A 23049-nucleotide genomic window follows, 5' to 3' on the forward strand; every position below is an offset into this window, starting at 1 on the left:
ACACAAACAAAGTCATTAAAGAAGGAAACGAGAAAGGAACGAACAGCTCACCTCCCGAGCGTTGCTGTCAATCTCATTGTTGCGATAGTCACAAGAGGACCCACGGAACAAACACAGGAGAAGCCCCAACACTATCGTCTGAACACAGGCCTTCATTGTGACAACGCTAAAGTCTCTCTCTCTCTCTCTCTCTCTCTCTCTCTCTCTCTCTCTCTCTCTCTCTTTCTCTCTCTCTCTTTCTCTCTCTCTCTCTTTCTCTCTCTCTCTGTCACCTCACACACTGCTTCAGGCTATGGACGAGGTCCAGCTACAATAGCCACGAAATAGCTGAACGTTGGAGCACCACTTTGCTCAAATTATGCGTCATAATTTCACTCATTTTTGTGATATCAGCGTTATGGTGAATGCGCTATTGCAAGATAGAAATGGGAGGGACTGTATGATCAGATTGCAGGATGGAAAAAAACTTCAGAATTGCTTAAGCTCACAGCTTTTACAGATATATATCAAGGAACCTTGACCTCTAATTTGTTGTTTTTGTTATAGTTGTTATTGCTGTTGTTATTGTTGTTGTTGTTGTTGTTGTTGTTGTTGTTGTTGTTGTTGTGGTTGTTGTTGTTGTTGTTGTTGTTGTTGTTGTTGTTGTTGTTGTTCTTCTTCTTCTTCTTCTTCTTCTTCTTCTTCTTCTTCTTCTTCTTCTTCTTTTTCTTCTTCTTCTTCTTCTTTTTCTTCTTCTTGTATTAGGGAAAGTGCTACTGAAATTGCTCTATTTTTACATGTGTCATTCTCCGTATACAGATACCTATCTCTCGTCAGTGTAATTGAGGGTAACAGAGAGAGTTTTCTAAGGATAGAATCATCATTCATGTGCCACCGAGTGGAGTATTATGTGAAGTTTGTTTTATTTTACACTAATGTTACTGTTACTGTTACGGATTTCGTAGTTGTCTCATAATTTTATAAGATTTTTATTACTCAAAGTACAAAAGCTTCGACATTTTGGGACTAGATCTAATAGGGTTAAAATTTTGTATGATGTCTTTTCAACCAGAATGCAGTATTTTATCAACGTCATATAAGCATGGTCTACGTATAGTTTTATTATTATTATTATTATCATTATTATACTATTATTTTTATTATCATTTTTATTATTATTATTTTTATTATTATTATTATTATTATTATTATTATTATTATTATTATTATTATTATTATTATTATTATTATTATTAGTAGTAGTAGTAGTAGTAGTAGTAGTAGTAGTAGTAGTACTATTATTATTATTTTTAAAATCTATTTTTATAACCCCCCCCACCTTAAAATTTTAGTGGGTTTTTTTTTTTCGGATACAACGCACAAAGTGTGCTGCTAAAAAACAAAACTGATTAAAACATTCTGTTTTTGTCTGTTTGTGTATTTGTTTTTGTTGACAAAAGTTTTGTATTGTAGAACTACAAATTGGAAAACTGCAAAAACAGCCTTGGGGTTCTTTCAATGTCCTCAATCTTGAGGTTTTGCTGTAAATATTGTATTGGTCTAAGTATTAGTACAAGTAAATAGACGCGTGGACAATCAATAAAGAGCTGGAAAGAACAATTGTAGCGACAGAGTTTTGGTTCATGAGACGCATGCTACGTATCCCATGGACAGCTAGAAAAACAAATGAAGAAGTCCTGGTTGAAGCAAATTATAGAAAACAATTTATCACGAATATAAGAAAACGACAGGCAAATTTCTTCTGACACACAATGCGGAAAGAAGCATTAGAAAATATTGTAACAACAGGAAAGTTTGATGGAAAGAGAGGCAGAGGCAGACAGAGGGAAAAGATACTGGACAAGATGATAACATGGCTGGGAGCAGCAAGAACAACAGACACCATTGCTGTAACTCAAGACAGATGGAAGTGGAGGTCCATGATCGCCCACGCCAGTCGGCAAGGCACCGGATGATGATGAAATAGGTCCTACCAAGTGTAACTGGCGTCAGCTCACAGAGAACATCTGACACGTGGGACAGTTGAGTGCACACACGAGCTTCGAAATCAAACGAGTGTGCTCACCACTTAAGCCATTACATTCCCGCTGCCATCTGCCAGAACGACCGTAGGAGAGGAGGCATTTAAAGTCTGGGAAATGTCAAAGAGTGACCTCTACCCCACCTCCCCCTCCCCCCTTTCACAAATGCACATTTACACACTTGTGAGTAGGTTTGGGACGAGGGGGGGGATAATAAATAGATCAACCGCGCCGTAGGGGATGAAACCAGTTCCAAATCAAATGAGTTTTTGTTTCTTTTATTTTTGGCTTCTTTTTTAAAGTTTATGTGTTTTTACGCTGTCATTCCAACTGTTTAGATCAGTGGTTTTCAAAGTGGGCGCTACCGCCCCCAGGGGGGCGGTGGCGAGAGTTTGGGGGGCGCTGTGGCGAAACTGGACGATTGGGGGGCGCTGGTGGGCGCTAAAGGGGCGGTGTGAAATTTTCATGACATGCAACATAAAACACGATGAAGGGAAAAAAGCCACATAAAAAACAAAAACAAAAACAAAAATTGATAGCTTAGGCACAGTTTACAAAACTACTTATAACAAAGAACTCTCTTTCCCAGCCCGCAAATCCCGTATAAAGAAGATTCATCACAACAAATCTGACAAAGATCTGGCATACTTCAAAACTCTAAAGATCAATTTTCAGAAATGGAAATCAGTTAAACCGATGTTTGCAGCCAACGTCGATCAAGCTGATGAAGGTTTACGAGCAACACATAATTTATCTCAGCTAATTACAAAGGCAGGCAAACACCATGCTATTGGTGAGAACCTCATATTGCCTGCGATAAGAGAGGTGGTCAGCACAGTCCAGCAACGTGCCCCGGAGCCTGTGTTGAAAGTTCTCCCACTAAGTAACAATACAATTCAAAGACGTATTGATGAGATGTCAGCAAATGTTGAGGAATCACAGTGCAAAATGCTGAAAGGACGTGAGCTCAGGCTTTAACTGGATATCAGTTCATATCAGTTGGGAAAATGTTGGAAACAGATACCAAAGGCGAGTCCATCTTCAAAGTGGTCCAAGAATTTTTCGAGGAGAAACAGATCCCTCTGACCAATACAGTTGCCTGTGCAACAGATGGGGCACCGTCGACGGCAGGTCGGAAACATGGATTTATGAACTTCTTGAAGAAATCAGTCCATGGAGTATTTACTGTTTACTGTGTCATTCACAGACAGAATTTGGTGACAAAAAACCTGAATGAAAGTCTCCATGACACACTGGCCATTGCCATCAAGTGTGTGAACAAGATCAAAGTCCACGCTTTGAACTCGAGACTATTTCAACAGCTGTGCACTGAAAATGACGAGTACTTTCAATGCTTACTTTTGCACACTGAAGTCTGGTGGCTCTCGAAAGGAAACTGTTGAACACGATTATTGTTCTGCCTGTTTGACTCTGTGCTGGAGTTTATTTTTTCAAGAAACAGACAGTGATCTCTGCAATAAACTGAAAGAACACAAGAACAACATTGCGCTCCTCACAGATCTTTTCAGAAAGTTCAACCAGTTCAACTTTCAGCTGCAGGGGGATGACGCCAACCTGATCAAGGCTTTCGTCATTCTTGTCGAAATTGGAAATGATCCGCCGAAACATAAGCAGAAGAAAATTTCTGTTTCTTAGCTTGACGAAGACACTGAAACAAGGGCGCATTTCTGACGAGGAACTATAAATATATATATATATATATATATATATATATATATATATATATATATATATATATATATCACCTCAGAGATTTGCATGCTGATATGAAGACAAGGTTTAGCCTCCTGATATTTTTAAACTGGAAATTCCGTACTGGATACTGCACCCATTGAACACTTAAACATATGATAACTTGCAAGTAGCAATTGAAGAAGAGCTTCTGACGATGAAATGTGACTTTGCAATCAAACCATTGTTCAAAAAGTCGTACCAGTCATTCTGGTTGAAAACTGTTGCGCAAGACAAATATCCCTCCAAGTGGGAAACGATCAAGTTGTTGTTCATCTCTTTTCCCGCCTCCTATCTAGTAGAAAGGGGATTCAGTGCAGTGACAAGGTTGCTGAAGAAGCGTAGCGATTAACGTCTGCTACTGACCAATCTGAAACCTGATGTTGATAAGTTGGTTCCGTCTTAGCAGGTCCATCTTTCCCATTAGGGTAGTGTCAATAACTTTTTTGCTCACGCTTACTCCGTAGTTTAACCTTACCTTTTTTTAAATACTTTTCTTCCTTTTTAAAAAAAAGCGAAACATTCACTTGTTTAACAGAGTTTTTTATGTTCACGTGCTGCCACTGCTGATGAAACTGATGATGATGATGATGATGATGATGATGATGATGATGATGATGATGATGATGATGATGATGATGATGATGATGATGATGATTACGATGATGGTGATAATTACAGACTAAGATCCATGCATACTTTTTCTTTTGTGTGGTTTCTCACATTTGAACAACCTAATAATATTTTTTTTCTACAACGGAGATATTTGATACAAATCTCAGGCCACTTCAATGCAGCACGTTGATGGGAGAAAACGTTTCATAAAGAAAATGTCAATCTGTTTTCAAACCAATGATCACCGGCGTTTTTATTTATTTATTTATTTTTTGGCGTTGTGCTTCTGTAAATGTGATAATACATGTTTTATTTTTATTGATGTTGATAACACTGGTCGTTTAGTACCGATGACAACTATATGCATAAAATGACAGTATTTTGCTCTCAATGCCATTGCATAAGATTGAAGAAAAATGTGTTTATTATCTCTCGTCCATGCTTAATTTAAGACTGTAAAGATGGTGATTTGTGACCCAACTAATATTCAGAACTAAATCATTAGAATTTAGGCACGCTACTTTCTACCCTGCTGTTTGAGCTCTCTCTTTATTTGTGATTGTTATTATATTATACATGTCATTATGTCAGATTGATGGTTGGGGCGGAGTAGGGGGCGTTGGGACTCGGCTGGGTGAGAAAGGGGGCAGTAGGCGAAAAAAGTTTGAAAACCACTGGTTTAGATAATTCAGGAGGCGGGTGTCGACCGTGCCACTCAAGGCCAGCTCAGGCTGAGAGGGATACAACATCCGGGTAGAAAGACCGACTAAGGTTCTTGATAAAGATTTCCCACACATGGGAATCGAACTGGGGTCTTCTTTGTGCTTCCCACAGGACCAAACCAGAAACCAGTATCGTTCTTCTTCCACAGCTGACCACGGTTATATAATACTTAGTCCAGTACCGCTCTCTGTTAGTTGTGATACCTACCCTAGTACCTCTCTTTTTCAACAGTTGGCCACTGAGATGGAAATACTTAGTCCAGTACCTCTCTCTAATATATGACCACTGTTATATATAATACTTAGTCCAGTACCTCTCTCTAATATATGACCACTGTTATATATAAAACTTAGCCCAGTACATCTCTCCAATAGATGACCACTATGATGTAATACTTAGCCCAGTACATCTCTCCAATAGATGACCACTGTTATATATAATACTTAGCCCAATACCGCTATCCAATAGTTGACCACTGTTATATAATAATACTTAGCCCAGTACTGATCTTTCTCAACAGTTGCCAGCTGTGTTGTAATACATAGCCCAGTACATCTCTCCAACAGTTGACCACTGTACCCGACGTTGTGTCCATGGGAAAGGCACTTTGCACGAATTTCTCACAAGGCTCGGTCCTTTCAGAGACGGACGTTAAACTCGGAGGCCCCGCCTCTTAAATAACCTAATAGTGTTGATAGGGGCGTAAAACCTATACCATTTCATTTTAGTAATAATAATAATAAATAATGTATAACATTTATACAGCGCATTTCCAAAAAAGTAGCTCAACGCGCTTTACATTGGAATATCCATTTTTCAAAAACCTTTCTTACTACTTCCTTTCTTCTCATGCAATATACTCGTACATTAATGCACAATCACGCACACAAACACACACACACACACACACACACACACACACACACACACACACACACACACACACTCAGAGAGAGAGAGAGAGAGAGAGAGAGAGAGAGAGAGAGAGAGAGAGAGAGAGAGAGAGAGAGAGAGAGAGAGAGAGAGAGAGAGAGAGAGAGTATTTTCATCCAGACCTTGGAACAGAACAACTATAATGAAAAATAAAAATTGTGACCACTGTGATGTAATACATAGTCCAGTGCCGCTCTATGTCAAATCAGCAGCTGACTAACTGTTTTGTCAGTCAGTTGTAGACAATGAACGTAAGAGAAACACAGTTAAATGTGAGGCAGCGTGGTGGAATCAAGCTCTCGTCAAAATAATGAAAGTGAAGAAACTTGCATTTTTCCGCAGGTTTGTGAATTTTTATCAAATCTTTATTTTTTTGCTCAACATCTTTCATGCCCTTTAAAGAACTCATTGCTGTGTGGATTTTTCTGAAAAACATTGGTTAAAGGTACAAAAAATGTAAATTTTCAGTTACCACGGACTTTTAAGCTTAGGAAATAACTAATCTTTGGCGGCCATTTTTTCACTAATTTTACCTCTGGAAACAAGTGACCCCCATCTCCTTCTTTCGTAAATATCTCAACTTGTTTTCAAGATAAGTGGATATTTTTAAAATCCAAATAAAGACAAGTGAACAAGGTGTAAGATGATACCAATAACTCTACATGCCCAAATATTTACGAGAGCCTGATTCCACCACGCTGCCTCACAAATAGCTACGTTGTGTTGGGGCGCTAAGACAACAAATCAACAACTAAAACAAGAGGACAAAATGTTCGTGTACAAAAACTCCCCACTCTTGATTCCTATACGATGGATGCTTGCAGTTCCTACACGCAAATTGCAACAGTCCACTAAAAGGGCATGCCAGTAAATGTCATGAAAGAGAGAGGGGGGAAGAGAAGGGGGGGGGGGGAGAAAATGGAGAGAGAGGGACAGTGAGACAGAAGAGAGATGAGAGAGAGAAAGAGAGGGAGAGAGGGGCAGGAGAAAAGTGAGAGAGAGAGGGGGAGGGAGAGAAAGAGTGTGAGAGAGAGAGAACGAGAGAGAGAGAGAGAGAGAGAGGGAGACAGAGAGAGAGAGAGAGAGAGAGAGAGAGAGAGAGAGAGAGAGAGAGAGAGAGAGAGAGAGAGAGAGAGAGAGAGAGAGAGAGAGAGAGTGGTCGGGGGAGATAATTACTGGAGAATTACATTTTCTGTCAATTTGAGTGTTACGATAACGATTAAGCATAACATTATTATTACTAAGGTCAGTGGGAGGTTCCCATGAAATTGTTCACTTCCTCTGTCTACTGTGAGTATTTTCTACCCAGAGACAAAATAATTATTGTCAGTATCTGTTCACATAATGTACGTAGCCCAAATTGGTGTTCTCCTTTTTAATTGCAGCTTGTGTATCTATGAAATCGGTTGCATGTGCAGAACAAATCATTATAATTTTGGCAAAGTTTATTTGTAAAAGAAATTCTATATGTTGAAAAATAAAACCGAGAAAGATACATTAAGTACATACATTTACGGAAATAATCAAACAGTTGTGGGGCGTAATGTTTTGCAATATTACGGACATGGGAACTCTTCCCAATGGTATTCTCCTAAGACATTGACCAATCAAGGACGGTACAAAGAAGAAAATATGTCCAATGTCAGCCACCAAAGGAGCCCATTGCTTTTATTGTGTCTAAATTGTTGTTGTTGTTGTTGTGGTTGTTGTTGTTGTGTTGTTGTTGTTGTTGTTGTTGTTGTTGTTGTTGATGTTGTTGTTGTTGTTGATATTGTTGTTGTTTTAGAACATGGATAAAACACCTCCCAAACTCCGGACATGGTTCTTCCATCTAACATCAGAATCTATAAGATGTTGCAGCTAGTCATGGACCAAGTCTCGCACAAACAATCGGGATATAATGTGCTATGCCATGTATGTATTACTTGCCTTCTGTGTCATGTATAAAAATGATAAACAGCAATATAAACGACCCATCACACCCCCTTTCCACACAGATTGTAATATCACACAACGGCAAATATATATATATATATGTATAAGCATATGCTGAAAACAAAAATAGAAAGATACAAAAAACGTTTTTCATCATCTGTTATAATTATATGGCTCCTGTCAGAATAAACATATAAATCTACTGTATTGCTTTTTCGAGTTTAAAAACAAAAAAACAAAAAAAACAAAAACAAAACAGGAAACTTTTGAAAGAAGCAAATAACGCTCCACATCGGAGTCAGATTTGATTGAACGCCGTAGAAGTTCAAGAGAGACAACCTTTAGTTGTCAAACACGCATGTGTAAGTAAAACATGAGTTACCTCCCTAATGACTTCCCTGTCAGTCGCGTTTAGATTGAATGACAATGTCCTTTTCCTGTCTGATATTGGTTTTTAAAAATCAAATAAACCACACAAAAAAATAAATAAAAATAAAGTGTTGCTAAACAATATTGGACCAGAGCAGCAGTAGAAAGACTATCTTTGCACCCCAAACAAATTGAAATATGGTGTGCTTTTATTTTATATGGAACCAAATAGATGACCCCAAGACAGGACCAAGCTAATACAACTTTAAAAGATCTTGTGAATAAGATGGTGCTCAAGTTATGTAGACATATTAATAAAAGTGCAACATGCCTCCCAAACTCCGGACATGGTTCTTCCAGCTAACATCAGAATCTATAAGATGTTGCAGCTAGTAATGGACAAAGTCTCACACAAACAATCGGGATATAATGTGCTATGTCTTGTATACATTACTTGCCTTCTGTGTCATGTGTAAAAATGATAAACAGCAATATAAACGACCCATCACACCCCCTTTCCACACAGATTGTAATATCACACAACGGCAAAAAGGTACATGTACATGCCTAAAACAAAAGTAGAAAGATACAAAAGAAGTTTTTCACCATCTGTTATAATTATATGGCTCTTGTCAGAATAAACAAATGGATCTACGTGTATTGCTTTCTCGAGTATGAATCTAAGACTCTAAAGCCGACCCCTCACCTTTAGCCAGTAGCCATTGGTGGCGGGGAATGGGCAACGTGAACCCTACCGGAATTACACGATCACAGGGCAGTTAGGTCTTTCCAGTCTCATGAAAACCATAGTACCCTCCTATCCTCAACATGAATGGCCTCTTCTCAGGGTGGGAAAGCAGTCCACAGACACCCCAGTCCACAACAACAACAACCCCACACCAGCAGCAATCCGAACTGACATTTCTACTTGACGCAAGCCGATTGGTCAATTCGTATTGTAGGTGTGTGTGTGTGTGTGTGTGTGTGTGTGTGTGTGTGTGTGTGTGTGTGTGATTTTTGAAGTTTGGCGAAAGCAAATTGACTCCAATGGGCTTGGCATGAAAATGACCAAGTTTTGTTTGATTCCTTGTCGCCACCGTGTACCCCCCCCTCCCACACACACACCCCTCCTAACTCACCACAGCCTTGACTTGTGTGTAGGCCTATTGTGTTGTTGGTTTTGCTAAATGTTATATTACATTATTGTGCTGGTCTCGATCTATTCTTTATTAACGTTTTTTAAAGTGCAATGCAATTATTGTGAGATTTATTCTGATGGATTCCTGGTCTAGAGAAAATTTTCTAACTCTCATTGAACGCTACAAATCACACGAATGTTTGTGGAAAATCACAAAGAATAAATACAGCAATATGATATTAAAAGACATAGCGTATAATCAATTAATGCGATTTGTTCATCTGTTTGATCAGACAGCAAACAGAGAAATCATCAAAAATAAAAGAATTTTTTTTTAAAACCACAAAAAAGAGCGCACAAGGCGATGTCGTCTCTTCTTGTAGCTATTTGAACAAATGAAACTGATTGATAAACATTACTTGTGTAGGGTGTGTGTTCATAGTATGAACGCGGCTTGGGCCGTCTTTGCGCAAGTAAGCTTGATCCAATCAGCTTGATCAAATTTACTTGAAGGTGTATGGATGGCTTAACAGTCTTGTAATTAGCCTAAAAGCCTAAACATCACCAGACGAGACATGCAGAGAAATGAAGCGGTAAGCCTAGCTACTGGCTCTGAGTCCTGCTTGCATTTGATAGAAAGACAGAGAATAAAATTGTTTGGCCGCCTGTCACGCACGTCACCTGACCAGCCAGCCTCGAGAGCCTACAACACTAAACACTCAAGCTATAAAGGAAGAGGAAGGCCTCGCAAAAAGGTGGATTGAGTGTGTCAAGGAAACCCTGAGAAAACATAATACCGGTATCACCACTGAAAAAAGTAAAGGTAAGTAACTAATTAATTTCCTGCATGTGGTTGGATGATGCATCAGATGAGACATGTACATTTGTAAGCTTTACTTTTCTTTTTATTTTGAATTTTAATGTGAGTAATACGAGTATATAATTCACATTTTTATGTATTCCTGTATGTGTTTTTATGGTCATGTACAGCCAGGAAAAATTCTCCCCTGAGACAATAAAGTAATATCTTATCTTATCTTATCTTATCTTATCTTATCGTATCTTATCTTATCTTATCTTATCTTATCTTATCTTATATTATCTTATCTTATCTTATCTTATCTTATCTTATCTTATCTTATCTTATCTTATCTTATCTCATCTTAATAATAAATAATAAATGGCATTTATATAGCGCTCAACCCCGAATAAAGCACTCAGGCTCTGAGCGCTTTACAATACAGTACAACATACAACAGTAACATGAAACGTTGTGTTCTGACTAAAGAAAATTATTAGAAATATTCATCTGATTAAATTTAAAAACAGAAACGACTTCAGCTGACATTTGAATGAATCAAAAGATTTAATTTCTCTCAACGTACTTGGTAAATCATTCCAGATCTTGGGGCCTTGGTATTCAAATGCCCTTTCACCCTTTGTTTTAAGTTTCATAGGTGGTAAAATAAATTTCTTTTTGTCAGCTGATGACCTTAAACTGCGAGTTGGAATGTACAGTCTTTACAGATTTGATAAATATGATGGTGCATTATCATTCAAACATTTGTGACATACAGTAGCCAACTTGTACACAATCGTTTTCTCAACAGGAAGCCAATGCAAAGTTCGTGAAAGAGGTTTTGCAGTCTCGCTTTCTTTTTCGTAAAACTTAACGTGCAGCATTGTTTTGGACAGTTTGAAGTCTTTTAACTTTCTCCAGTGATATTCCTGATAACAAGGAGTTACAATAATCTTTTAATATGCTAAGGATGTTATTCCGTGTTCCAACATCGTTCTGTTTAGAAGACCTCAAGAAACATTGAGAGGCTTTTGCCGCTTATTGCACGTTTTATTGTAGCCATTTGTTGTTGTTATTACATTGTTCTTTAATTTTGTTTTGATTTGTTTTTGTTCTTGTTTTTGTTCTTTGTTTGTGTGTTTGTTTGTTTGTTTTGTTTTTGTTTGTTTGTTGTTGTTGTTTGTTATTGTTTTTTTTTGGGGGGGGGGTTGTTTTGTTGGGGGGGGGGGGTCTTATCGCAAATGCACAAGTATGTTTTCGTTCAAGCCAGTTGCAATGTTTAGTAGGGTCTCACATGGTATATCATGTACTTTGTCTAAATGTCCTGTATATTTTCTTTTTAAATAAAATTTTAAAAAACAAAAACAAAAACAAAACAAAACAAAAACAAAACAGGAAACCATTGAAAGAAGCAAACAGCGCTCCACATCGGAGTCTGATTTGAACGCTGTAGAAGTTCAAGAGAGACAAGTTTTAGTTGTCAAATACGCCTGTATAGGTAAAACACGAGTTACCTCCTTAATGGCTTCTTTGTCAGTCGCGTCAAGATTGAATGTCCACCTTTCCAGTCTGATATTGAAAAAAAGAACAGAAAGTGTTGCTAAACAATATAGGACCAGAGCAGCAGTAGAAAAACTATCCTTTCTCTACAAACAAGTTGAAATATGGTGTGCTTTGAATTTATATGAAACCAAATAGATGACCCCAAGACAGGACCAGGATAATAAAACTTTAAAAGATCTTGTGAATAAGATGGTGCTAAAGCTATGTAGACATATTAATAAAAGTGTAACATGCAATCTTAAAAATCTTTCCGCTTTTCTACATGTACCGGCTGCCTCTGGAACTAAAATAGAATGTTTAAATCTCTTGTATCCAACATATCTACTTTTCCTTACCACTATCCCGGTTGTTTCGTTCTATTTTATTTTTATTCTGGAGAATGAATGGGGGCTCTCGTGGCCTAGATGTTAAGGTCTTGGCCTCTCATTCAAAGGTCCCCGGTTCGAATCCGGGTAGGGACTGAAAAATTTTCTTCTTCTCCTTTCACCTCCTTTCCTGCTCTCTTGCAATATTCTGTCGTCAGCTTTCGTCTCCTCTTTCTGCCCCCACCCCCTCACCTCCTTTGCCCCCTCCTCTTGGCTCCTGACTCTTTCTGCTGCCTTTCTACTGCTACTCTTTGACTCCTTCTTACAGCTGTCTTTCTGCCACACCCCTGATCTTCTGGTTGGAAAGATCTACACCTAGCCTTCTCGGACAAGGGCGAAAAATCTCAAAAGGCCCGTGTGCAAGTTGCGCACGTTAAAGATCCCTTGGTGGTCTAAAGTCGATAAGAGTAGGCTTCGGCCGCCACCCGTGCAAAATTCAAAATTTCCTACCAACTTAGAGTATTAGATGTGTCCCGCGCGCTCATATGACCTTTTGCAGTTGCAAGCGCCGTAAAACCCTCTACTATAAAAAAGGGAGAAAGAATAAGGTGCTACAGCGGCATCTGTTGTGTGGTGTAGCAGGTAGGCACTTTGCTGTGACGGGCAGGAGACCCAGTTTCGATTCCATAGAGGGGAGAACATTTATTCGAATGTCGGTCTGTCTGCTGGGATGTTGTATCCCTCTCAGTGTGTCTGCTGGGATGTTGTATCCCTCTCAGCCTGGCTTGGCCCTGCCCTAAGCAGGCGGGATCGGAAGTCCGCCTCCTAAATGATCGAAATTGCGCGGTGGGGATGTAGAAACATTTGCATGTCATTCCCACCCCCCCACCAAAATAAAATAATTAATTAATTAATTAATTAATTTACATTAAATAATACACATGTCAAAAGCCATTGCAGTAATCTGGACGACCGGTGACAAACAAGCGGACAAACGTATGTATGGACTCACCATCGATGACGTTAGCCATTTTCGCTGTATTTCTCAAAATATTCACGACAATGTTGGCAAACCTGTGCAGTTTGCTCAATGATAAATAATACTCGAAATCCCTTCCTGAGATTAAATATACCTTTCTTTGAATCGATTAAATGAATAACCAAGCTTTTATATTTGAAGTTCTTCTCAAGTGAACAAAAACCATCTAGTTTCAGAAGAATGGAATCAGACTTTTGTTATGTGTGTACTAGACATCTTTCGGCGGATGGCATTTCCCTTCATGTGACCAGGCCTTGATGTCTGGGATCTTCTTGCTCGCGGTGACGGTGTTAATTTTCTCACAGATGTCGCACCAGTCGATGAAGTGACCCAACCCAGTCAGCTTGTCTACTTCCTTCAGCACCTTGGCGTAACGGTCGGGATTGGAACCCAGCTCCTTCAGGTAAACCCCTAGTTCCCGGCCGATCTGAAATGAGCGGCGTTGATCACGGTGTCTGGAGGAAGGTTGCGGTCATAATCAAAGCCTCCTCTGACTACAGGGATCACGTGATTGCGCTGTTTATAGAGCAGGAGGAGTTTTTCCGACACGTAGTCCTGGCAGAAAGAGTTCTCAAAGGACAGGTAGAATCTGTACGTCTTCAGAATGTCTTGGCATTGGTCAAACTGAGAGCGAGGGCAAGAGAGATTCCCACATTTCCCGTAGATGTCAACATTGATGTATTTCTGAAATGGAAAAAAAGTTTATTTTCAGACCGTTAATACATGTACTTCTCTTTATGGAAATAACAATATGCTTTTGATTAACTCATGTAGATAAAAATGTCAAAATCATAGTTATTCTTTTTCTGGGAATAAATGCGCCTCTCGTAGATATAGTCAACACTGTATTTCTGCAACGAAAAACGTAAATATCAATACAGCAGTAACTCATCTTCAAGTGCCAGATCTGCAAAGGACATTGGCGATCATGGTCTGTTCTCCACTCATTCCTTTGGAAAAAGAAAAGCTATCTTTTCCTGATCTTTCCCCTTTATCCATCTGCTTGGCTCTTCAAGTACGTTGCTGTGGGTCTACCTCTTCCTCGTTTGCCTTCAATTTGGCTGTTCCCACTGAAATAAAATATTCGGTTATATAAAACTTTAGCCTTCCATTCAGAACTTACAAGTTCGCACATCCGGGATCTCTCCATGGGGTGAGGGGGGAAGGGGCGGCACATTGAGGTCGCTGCCACGTCATGCAAAAAAACCTCTTTTAACCTTTTTTTGGAATGTGGATCAAAACCTACTTTCATTTAAAAGGCATGCCACGGGTCTGCGAAACACGGTGTTTTGATCAAAAAACAGATTTTAAAATTTTTAAATCTTTTTTTGGTACCCGAATATCAATAGAATTGACAACACTTGAAGTTTCATTCTTTTAAAAAGTCAAGTTTTCCCTTTTAGAAGCTTTTCCCAAAGGGCACCCGTATCAAAAGTTGGCGCGTTTTATTCAGATTAGCCCATAATTGGACCGTGACAACTACCAATATGCCCCCATATTATGACCCTATCATGTTTAGAACCGTTGTGCTCTCAAGCTCCTCTTTCAGATCCCTGAACGACTAAGACGATCAAGATTTACGTACTTCTGGCAGTTGAACAACCAGGTGCAGAACAGAGGACTCCTCTTCTCGCAAATTTTGGGTTGTCTTGTAAAAAAAAATCCCCGTTGCTAATAATAATAATATGACGTTAATACTCCGTTGCAGAATGCCGAGCGATATGAAGCCTCCAGCACTATTTTGCGATCACAAAATGTTTCTCTCTTGATTCGACAACCTTTTGGATTGCTTTCACTAACAGAACCATGTGATTCGCTTTTATATTTAACGAAACTTACCGTGTTTCTGACCTCCCTTGATTTTTTAAGGCCACAAAGCAGGTAATCTTAGTTTCTCTCTTTAAATGTGCATGCCAAAGAGTAGCACCATCTAAGAAGCAGGACTGCCTACCTAAAAGTTCTCATTTCAGGTAAATTCGGGGTCAATTACAGGTATTTAGGCCCAAAAGCAGGTAGTGCAAAGTCAAAGATGGGGAAAAAAAGACGAACGTCCCCTCGGTAAACGTAGTACCTTCGAGGGGGGCTTGCTTTTCATAATATATTACTAGTAGTAGTATTAGGTAATTAAGGTTTAAAAACTTCTGTATGTGTGTATGTGTGTGTGTGTGTGTGTGTGTGTGTTTGTGTGTGTGTGTGTGTGTTTGTGTGTGTGTGTGTGTGTTTGTGTGTGTGTGTGTGTGGGTTTATGTGTATGTTGTGTTTGGGGGAGGGGGGAGGGAGGAGGGGGAGGAGTTTTTGGGCGTGCAAAAGCAGGGCTCCCCACTCACCACCTTAAAAAAATAGTTATCTGGCTGAAAAATTCATAATATGACCAGGGACAGCGTTTTCCTTTGGAGTGTCAAGAAGGATAGGAGTTTTGTAGATTAAAGGCTGATTGTGATGCAAAAAAATATGTGTGATACAGGCCCGTCTTTGCAGAGTTACTGCTCTTACACTTAAACACCAAACATCCGCGTTTGTGTAGTAACGTGCATTCGTCTAAAATTCGGGGCGCAACTTATCTATCCTCAAATATCTCTTAAACCTGTGAATCAACGTCACTCACACTTTGCACAGCAGTTTTATCAATTTGTCTAACGTAATCATATTTTTCCTCAACAATTGAGGCTAGATTTTTTAAAATTTAAATCTCCGTCACGTGGAAAATGGGATTGTTCACAGCGCTTCCCGCTTCTTGCACACATTTTGTATACCCATATGGCCTACGTCACAGCCGATCAATGACACTTTTTAGCAGCAAAACTTGTTACAAGATATTAATTTTATAGGGAACACATTTTTTGCGCTAAAGGTTCTCAAAACATGCGTTCAAAAAGCATAAAGACGAGATTAGAAAACAATGACAGACTTGCTTTTAAAAGCGATATTGCTCGAGCTGTAAACTTTTTAAGAGCTGTAGAAACCATAGACTTGGATTTTTTGTTAGTACTTATTTAGGATTTTTCTACTATACAGTGTACATCAGTTTAAAACAAATATTCATCAGTTAAGACAAATTGATATGAGTCATTGTGCAAACGTTGGAGAATCTATGTTCAATGGTTAAGGCGGTATTTGACAGTAAGTTACGCCACGAACTTTTCACCACACTATAGTGTGCCAATTTTCACCTGTCACCCGTCTATTCGTGTGTTATCGTGCGTGTTCTATATCATCACAGAGTTTACAGTAATACTACTGTAAACCCTCTCTGATATCACCATGGATGCTAAGATTAGACTGAAGATTTTACTGTTGTTAAAAGAAAGAAATAAGAGGAAGAATAGGAGGCCCTGGATCCACCCAATGTTGGTAGATAGACAATTATATGGCGAATGTCACCATCTGCTACCCCACATTTTGTCATATGAAGACAAATGTATTAGATACATTCGATTGAGACCAGATATATTTGACAGCCTCGTGAGTTTGCTGACACTCCACAATGAAAAAAAAGAGCACCAATTACAGACAAACTAAAGACATTTTAAAAATGTGGGCTCCGCTGTTGTAGTGCGTACCCTTTTCAAGTGTTTGAATAGAACTCTGTGCAATAATTCTGCTCACAGCTCCATCTTCTGTAAGACATCTAATGTCTTTATCTTGGGGGTCATGCTCTTAAAGAAGATCATGTCCTCATCTTCCTCCTGTGGGGGAGCGGTCGGTCACACCATGAGAGCAGACCGATGAAATGTTATGGCTGTCATAAGACTCACAACACGCACGAACAACTATCACTACCGCATGAACACGAACAGTTGGTGGGAACACAGAACCCCCGAACCCGCAAACTCACGATTACGAGCCCGGTAGCCTAACCAAAGATAGTACAAGACAAGATGGGCCACTTCTCTCTTTGAGCCAATTAAAAAGGTGTCCTCAAAATTTGGTGGCGCCCTCTTCACAAAAGCGCACTCTTTGCGAACAGAGTTACCCTACTTGAGTTTTAAAAAATCAAAATGAAACTAGCACGTTTTGGGATAAATTTCGGAAGAACGTTTTTTAAAAATGGTTACGCTGACAAAAAACCTCTTCCGGAGGAAAAGGAGATGGTTTTCTTCGTTTAATTTGACTTTAGAATGAAGGGCGAGAGGTCATTAAAATAAAAAAAACCTAAAACTCCGCACTGAACGTACCCGAACTGCTGATGAACAGCAGTCGATCTGCGCACGCAAGGAGGTGCTATTCCTATTCTTCTTCTGGAAAAACGAAAGAGAGCTTCAAAACAGGCTGCAGCGCCATCTGAAGCAAAGAGCATACTTCCTGCGGACACTTTTTTGTCTGAGTGGCCCATCTTGTCTTGTACTATCTTTGGCCTAACCACTAGGCCACCGACAACCTCACGATTACGAGCCCGGTAGCCTAACCACTAGGCCACCAACAACCTCACGATTACGAGCCTGGTAGCCTAATCACTAGGCCACCAACAACCTCACGATTACGAGCCTGGTAGCCTAATCACTAGGCCACCGACAACCTCACGATTACGAGCCCGGTAGCCTAACCACTAGGCCACCGACGCCATCAAATAAGCAATGCTTTCGGGGTATTAACATCTGGAGGAATGGGGTTAAACAGAAGTTCCCTGTGGGTGGTTGGCGGGTGCTCTGGTGTGGTTTGCTCCTTCTTTCCTATCAAACATATCTATCGTCCACATCTCCCCTTCTTTTTTTTATGTTTGTTACTCTCTTGTAACACCTCTAATCTTTTGGCGCTCATATGACCTTCTGCAGTTGCGAGCACCGTAAAACCCTCTACTAAAACTAAAACTAAAACTAAAAAGAAGACCCCCCCCCCGGTTTTGGGGGATTTTTTGGTGTGTCTTTTGCACATACACAGTTGCACCCAGTCCTTACCCTTTTGTCTATCTGCACACACACACACACATACACACACACACCCACACACACACCCACACACACATGAACGTGTAGAGACTTAGCAGGAAGTCGAGCTGTGAACTCAACACCTCAAGCCTTTTATGATATGTGCGCTTTAACCCTATCCGTACGCCCTGGGGTCATTTTGTACCCCCGGGGTTGTATTCTTCACATTTTAGAATACTTCTAGTGCGAAGATCTCTTTGAAACTTTCAGTATTTCTAAAAAAAACACCCATTTTGACAGACTTCTATGCAAAGCGGATCGAATTAACGAGTAAATTTCCTCTTTGAAAGTGGTGGCACAGCATTCCCCACTTCGTATGGATACGATAGTAAAACACGACATACGGATAGGGTTAAGTGGTGGCACAGAGTTCCCCACTTCGCATGGATACGATAGTTAAACACGACCTACGGATATGGTTAATAATAAAACTACATTCTTTTAACCTGGACTTTTTTGCACACAGGTGTCGTACAACTAGGTCACTACACACGTATGTAGCTCACCCATGCGCGCACACACACACACACGCACACTCATACAAACGGAGCACCGGGGAACAGCGACTCTATTTTTAAAAACAGGAAAAAATTTGTCCGGGGAACAGCGACTGCCTTTAGCGAATACCCCGTTGTGATGGTATTGATGCTGGTATCGATACACCAGCGTCCTGACAAAAGATTTTTAAATAAAACCTTTAAAACGATGTATAATCGTAAAAATATTATCAAATTCGGAACCAGCGTGTCCGAATTAACAAAATAACTCGCGGTTGACCGTTTTTCTTGCTGGATTTAGAAGATCACAAAAAGAAGTATTTTGTATAGATTCTACCAAGATTGCATCTTGTTGTATTTTCCTATCATAAAGAGGACAGACAACAGTCACTTTTAAGTGATCTTATAATAGACCCCCCTCCCCCCCTCTCAGTGTGAAGTGACACGTGGGAGGCTGTGACGCAAAATTCCTTTGATGTTTGCCACCGCGCGGGATAAAACTTTGCGCGCAGAATTTTCAAAATAATTATCACTGCTAAAAACTGATTTCATTTTCGAAATCGGCGTATCAAACTAAGCAAAGTGGCTCTCGTGGAACCTGATTTGATGCTTTATTTTAAAACTTGAGGAAACTTTTTTTGAATTGTCTATTTTCAATCTAAAGTTAGGTATCAAGGTCACCCAGTGCGTTGTAAGTGCATCTGACGCCAAATCTGTTAGGACTACACACTGCACACTAGATACATGTATCTACTATCAACTACTGCACAGTCACTGTACAGTGTACAGTAGGCCTATTGTGACTAGGTCAACATAATCTCTTATTCTCTTTATTGAGATGTAGAGGCCTACTGATCCCTCGAATGACTGTGGACGATTAAGTCCAGAGACTACAATAACATATTATTAAGAGAGGGCGTAGGGAGAGTTTGTGTCATAAGAATTTTGCAACTAATAACTTCGTGGGCCTCTTTTTTTATATTTGTTAGTAACAACACACAGAATGCAGGCAAATTGTTGCGAAGAGTCATCTGCCGCAAGAAGGAATCTCCCCTAATTTAAAGGGAATTGGACTCTATAAAATAGAACGTTTAAACAGAATATGGAGTTTGATAAATCTGACAGTTTTACTATGCGAAGAATGTAATACGATGTATCGCTGAGAGTTACTTGGGCTTTACATATTAACCCTTTTCACGGCAACCTATTTATATCCCTTTGACCGACAACTGGGTGTAACACACACACACACACACACACACACACACACACACACACACACACACACATGTATTATACAGTGGGTTCCAAAAGAAACTTGATAATGTAATCACCAAATAATCGGGTTAAAGCCTTGCACTACACACTCATACAAAATACCAATTTAAAGCTACATAAATTCTGCATTATCTGACATAATAATATTTCATCTATGTTAAGAGATGCTCGATATAATACTATGGTCACTCAAAATTAACCTTCAACAATCAGGCTTGGCAAAATTGTGCAAAATCACAGAAACGTTGTCTTCGCGCGTGTACTGGAGACCATCAATATTGATAGAATGGACATACATTGCATATCCAATGAATGGAAAATTTGTTTCTCAGAAATACACAATATTTATTGTCGATAATTTCAATTTCAAACAAAACAGAAAACAGAGTAATCACAAATACCACAAAAACATGGACTTAACATTAAATGTGCTCATTGTGATTTTGTGTAGGAGCCATTGGTTTTGTGTAGTGCACGAACCCATTGGGCATCGACTCTGCTAAATTTTGGACAATTATCAGTCATTTCATCCCAGATGTCACAGACGGATGCAAACGAAGGGTCCGAGTTGGGAGAAACGTCAATTTTCTTCAGTTGCTGTTTCATGGGATTTCACATACCTGTAGTATTCATATCGGGCTATTTACTGGTGATTACTCCAACGTTTATATGATATAGTTTTCCTTGAATTGTCTCGTGGTAATATTGGCCAATTTAGAAAGTGGTTTGCCATGAATGGAGATGTCTACTTGAATGACATCATGAGGGAAATAAGGGTAAGACATGACTTTCCAACACTTGCACGATGTAGTCAGCTACAGCAAGCCATCCGATGATTCACATGCGGACGATTTTGTTCATTCCGTCCCACCACACCAAAAATGGCAGTTTCATGGCCTCTGCTCCTCACTGACAGGTGATTTTTCCTAAATCTAACTTACACAGCCATGCTCTAAAAGTTTTGTGCTCTACAAGAAGACAAATAGCTCCTAAACAAAAACAAAAGCATACTAATGGGCATATGCAATGTTAAGTCTAAGTTCAGCATGGTATTTGTAAGTAATCAGTTTTCTAACTTGTTTGAAAATATATTTCAGAAGATGCCTCTCATTACAGAGACAATACTATTTCCTTTTCATTTGATATTCAATACATTCCATTCTACCAACGTTGATGAACCACAATACACGCACGAACACATTCTTACGTTTCTTTGATTTCGCCCAATTTTGCCAAGCCTGAGTTTTAAAGGTCAATTTTAAATGACCATATCTCGAGCATATCTTTACATAAGTGAAATATTATTGTGTCAGATGATGCAGGATTTATTCAGCTTTAAATTGACATGCTGCAATAGTGGGTATATACGTACAAGGTTTTAACACAATGATTTGGGTGATTACATTTTCAAGTTTCTTTTGGACGCCACTGTACAGTAAAACATGTGGTCAACTTACATCTGGTGACTGGGTGTAAGAAATCCAACTCTTCTTTGTTAGTTGATCCCATATTTACTCAAATAGCTGCCTAACGCCCAGCCTTTCCCCATAGCACGTACTCCGAGCAAAAACATTGTGACCCCCTCCACCCCCCACCCACAAAAAAAGATCGTACTCCATTTACTCATCATGTTCTGTCCCCAACGACAGATGCTTTTCTCCTATGCTCATTGAGAAAACGATAGATACTGACATCTGCGGTTGATTCTACAAAGGAGGAAGCATTGTTTGGTCTAAATTCTGGGTCACTGTTACCCTGTTAAAAGTAAACACAATGTCAAGCTCACGCTTAGCACCAGGAACCTCTGACTGATCTATGCATCACGCTCAGGATAATTACGCTGTTCTGACGTTTGATTCTCTTGTTGTTGTTGTTGTTGTTGTTGTTGTTGTTGTTGTTGTTGTTGTTGTTGTTGTTGTTGTTCTTCTTCTTCTTCTTCTTCTTCTTCTTCTTCTTCTTCTTCTTCTTCTTCTTCTTCTTCTTCTTCCTCTTCTTCTTCTTCTTCTTCTTCTTCTTCTTCTTCTTCTTCTTCTTCTTCTTCTTCTTCTTCTTCTTCTTCTTCTTCTTCTTCTTCTTCTTCTTCTTCTTCTTCCTCCTCCACAAATCTTAGGGGAAGTCGACTGCTGGTTCTTCAACCTGCAGTCCAATTGATTTTTACGTATGTGACCGCTTTTCCTACTTCGTAGGGCCCCTTGCTTTCAGGCAGCCTCATTCAGACTTCGAAGGTACTCTTTATCACTTTGTACTGACTAGAGAATTGTCAGGTTTTGGTGGGAATTAATTTTGAATTGTGTATTGGTGGCGGCGAAACCCACTCTTATCGAGTTTACAACCACCAAGAGAGCTTAAAGTGCGCAGCTTGCACATGGCACCTCCGAGATCTTTTTCCCTTTCGAGAAAGCCAAATGTTCGATCACTGCTACCCTAAGATCGGGGATGTGAAAGACAGTAGTAAGAAGGAGTAAGGAGAAGCTGTACTTGTAGAAATAGTCAGGAGCAAAGGAAGGAGGAGCCCACTGGCCGGGGGTGGGCGTATTAGAACGAGAAAATGGAGATGAAAGCAGACGACAGAACACCTCTAGAGAAAAGGAAAGGAGAGGAAAAGAGAACATTTTAGAGAAAAAATGTTAACGTTACCGTCGCTGTCAGTTTTCGAACCTTGAACCTATTGAATGTAAAGCGAACGCGTACCTCTAGACCACGAGAGCCCCGTATGTTTGGTTCTGATTGTTCTGTTTTTCATTAATCTTCCTGGGATCTTTTTAAAACCGATACACAATACACACATGTACGTGATATTGTATTTCTATGTTCTGTGAAATGATCCCAAGTAGAAATTCGTGAGCCAGTGTGTTTTGTATTTGTCTGGTTGTTTTTTGTTTCTGTTTCTTTTTTCTTTTTTTATCTCTCCATTTCTACACTACTGATACACACACGTACAACTGCGCTCCATAAAACGACTTCCATCATAAATCCATTTGCATGTTTCTTTATTTGTTTGTTTGTTTGTTGTTTTTGTTTTCATCTTATTTTTGCTTTAATGATACACACAGGTACATCAATGCTTCCTAAATTAATGACTCCCTTTAAAATTCGTGTGCGTGTTTGTTTGTTTATTTATCAGTTTGTTTGGTGATTTTATTCATTGTATTTGTAC

The 23049-nt window shown here is 39.4% G+C and overlaps 1 protein-coding gene across 1 annotated transcript; it reads right to left on the reverse strand.

Annotated features, from left to right (window-relative positions):
• Positions 1-13400: 13400 nt before the first annotated feature.
• Positions 13401-14327, reverse strand: LOC101851789 (glycoprotein 3-alpha-L-fucosyltransferase A-like). Its single transcript, XM_005091934.1, has 3 exons — positions 14316-14327; positions 13688-13876; positions 13401-13619 (listed from the first exon to the last, which is right to left on the reverse strand). The coding sequence occupies exons 1-3, from the start codon at positions 14325-14327 to the stop codon at positions 13401-13403; spliced, it is 420 nt and encodes a 139-aa protein (XP_005091991.1).
• Positions 14328-23049: the final 8722 nt, after the last annotated feature.

This window comes from Aplysia californica, unplaced genomic scaffold (assembly GCF_000002075.1).
Source record: "Aplysia californica isolate F4 #8 unplaced genomic scaffold, AplCal3.0 scaffold00037, whole genome shotgun sequence".
Lineage (NCBI taxonomy): Eukaryota > Metazoa > Mollusca > Gastropoda > Aplysiida > Aplysiidae > Aplysia > Aplysia californica.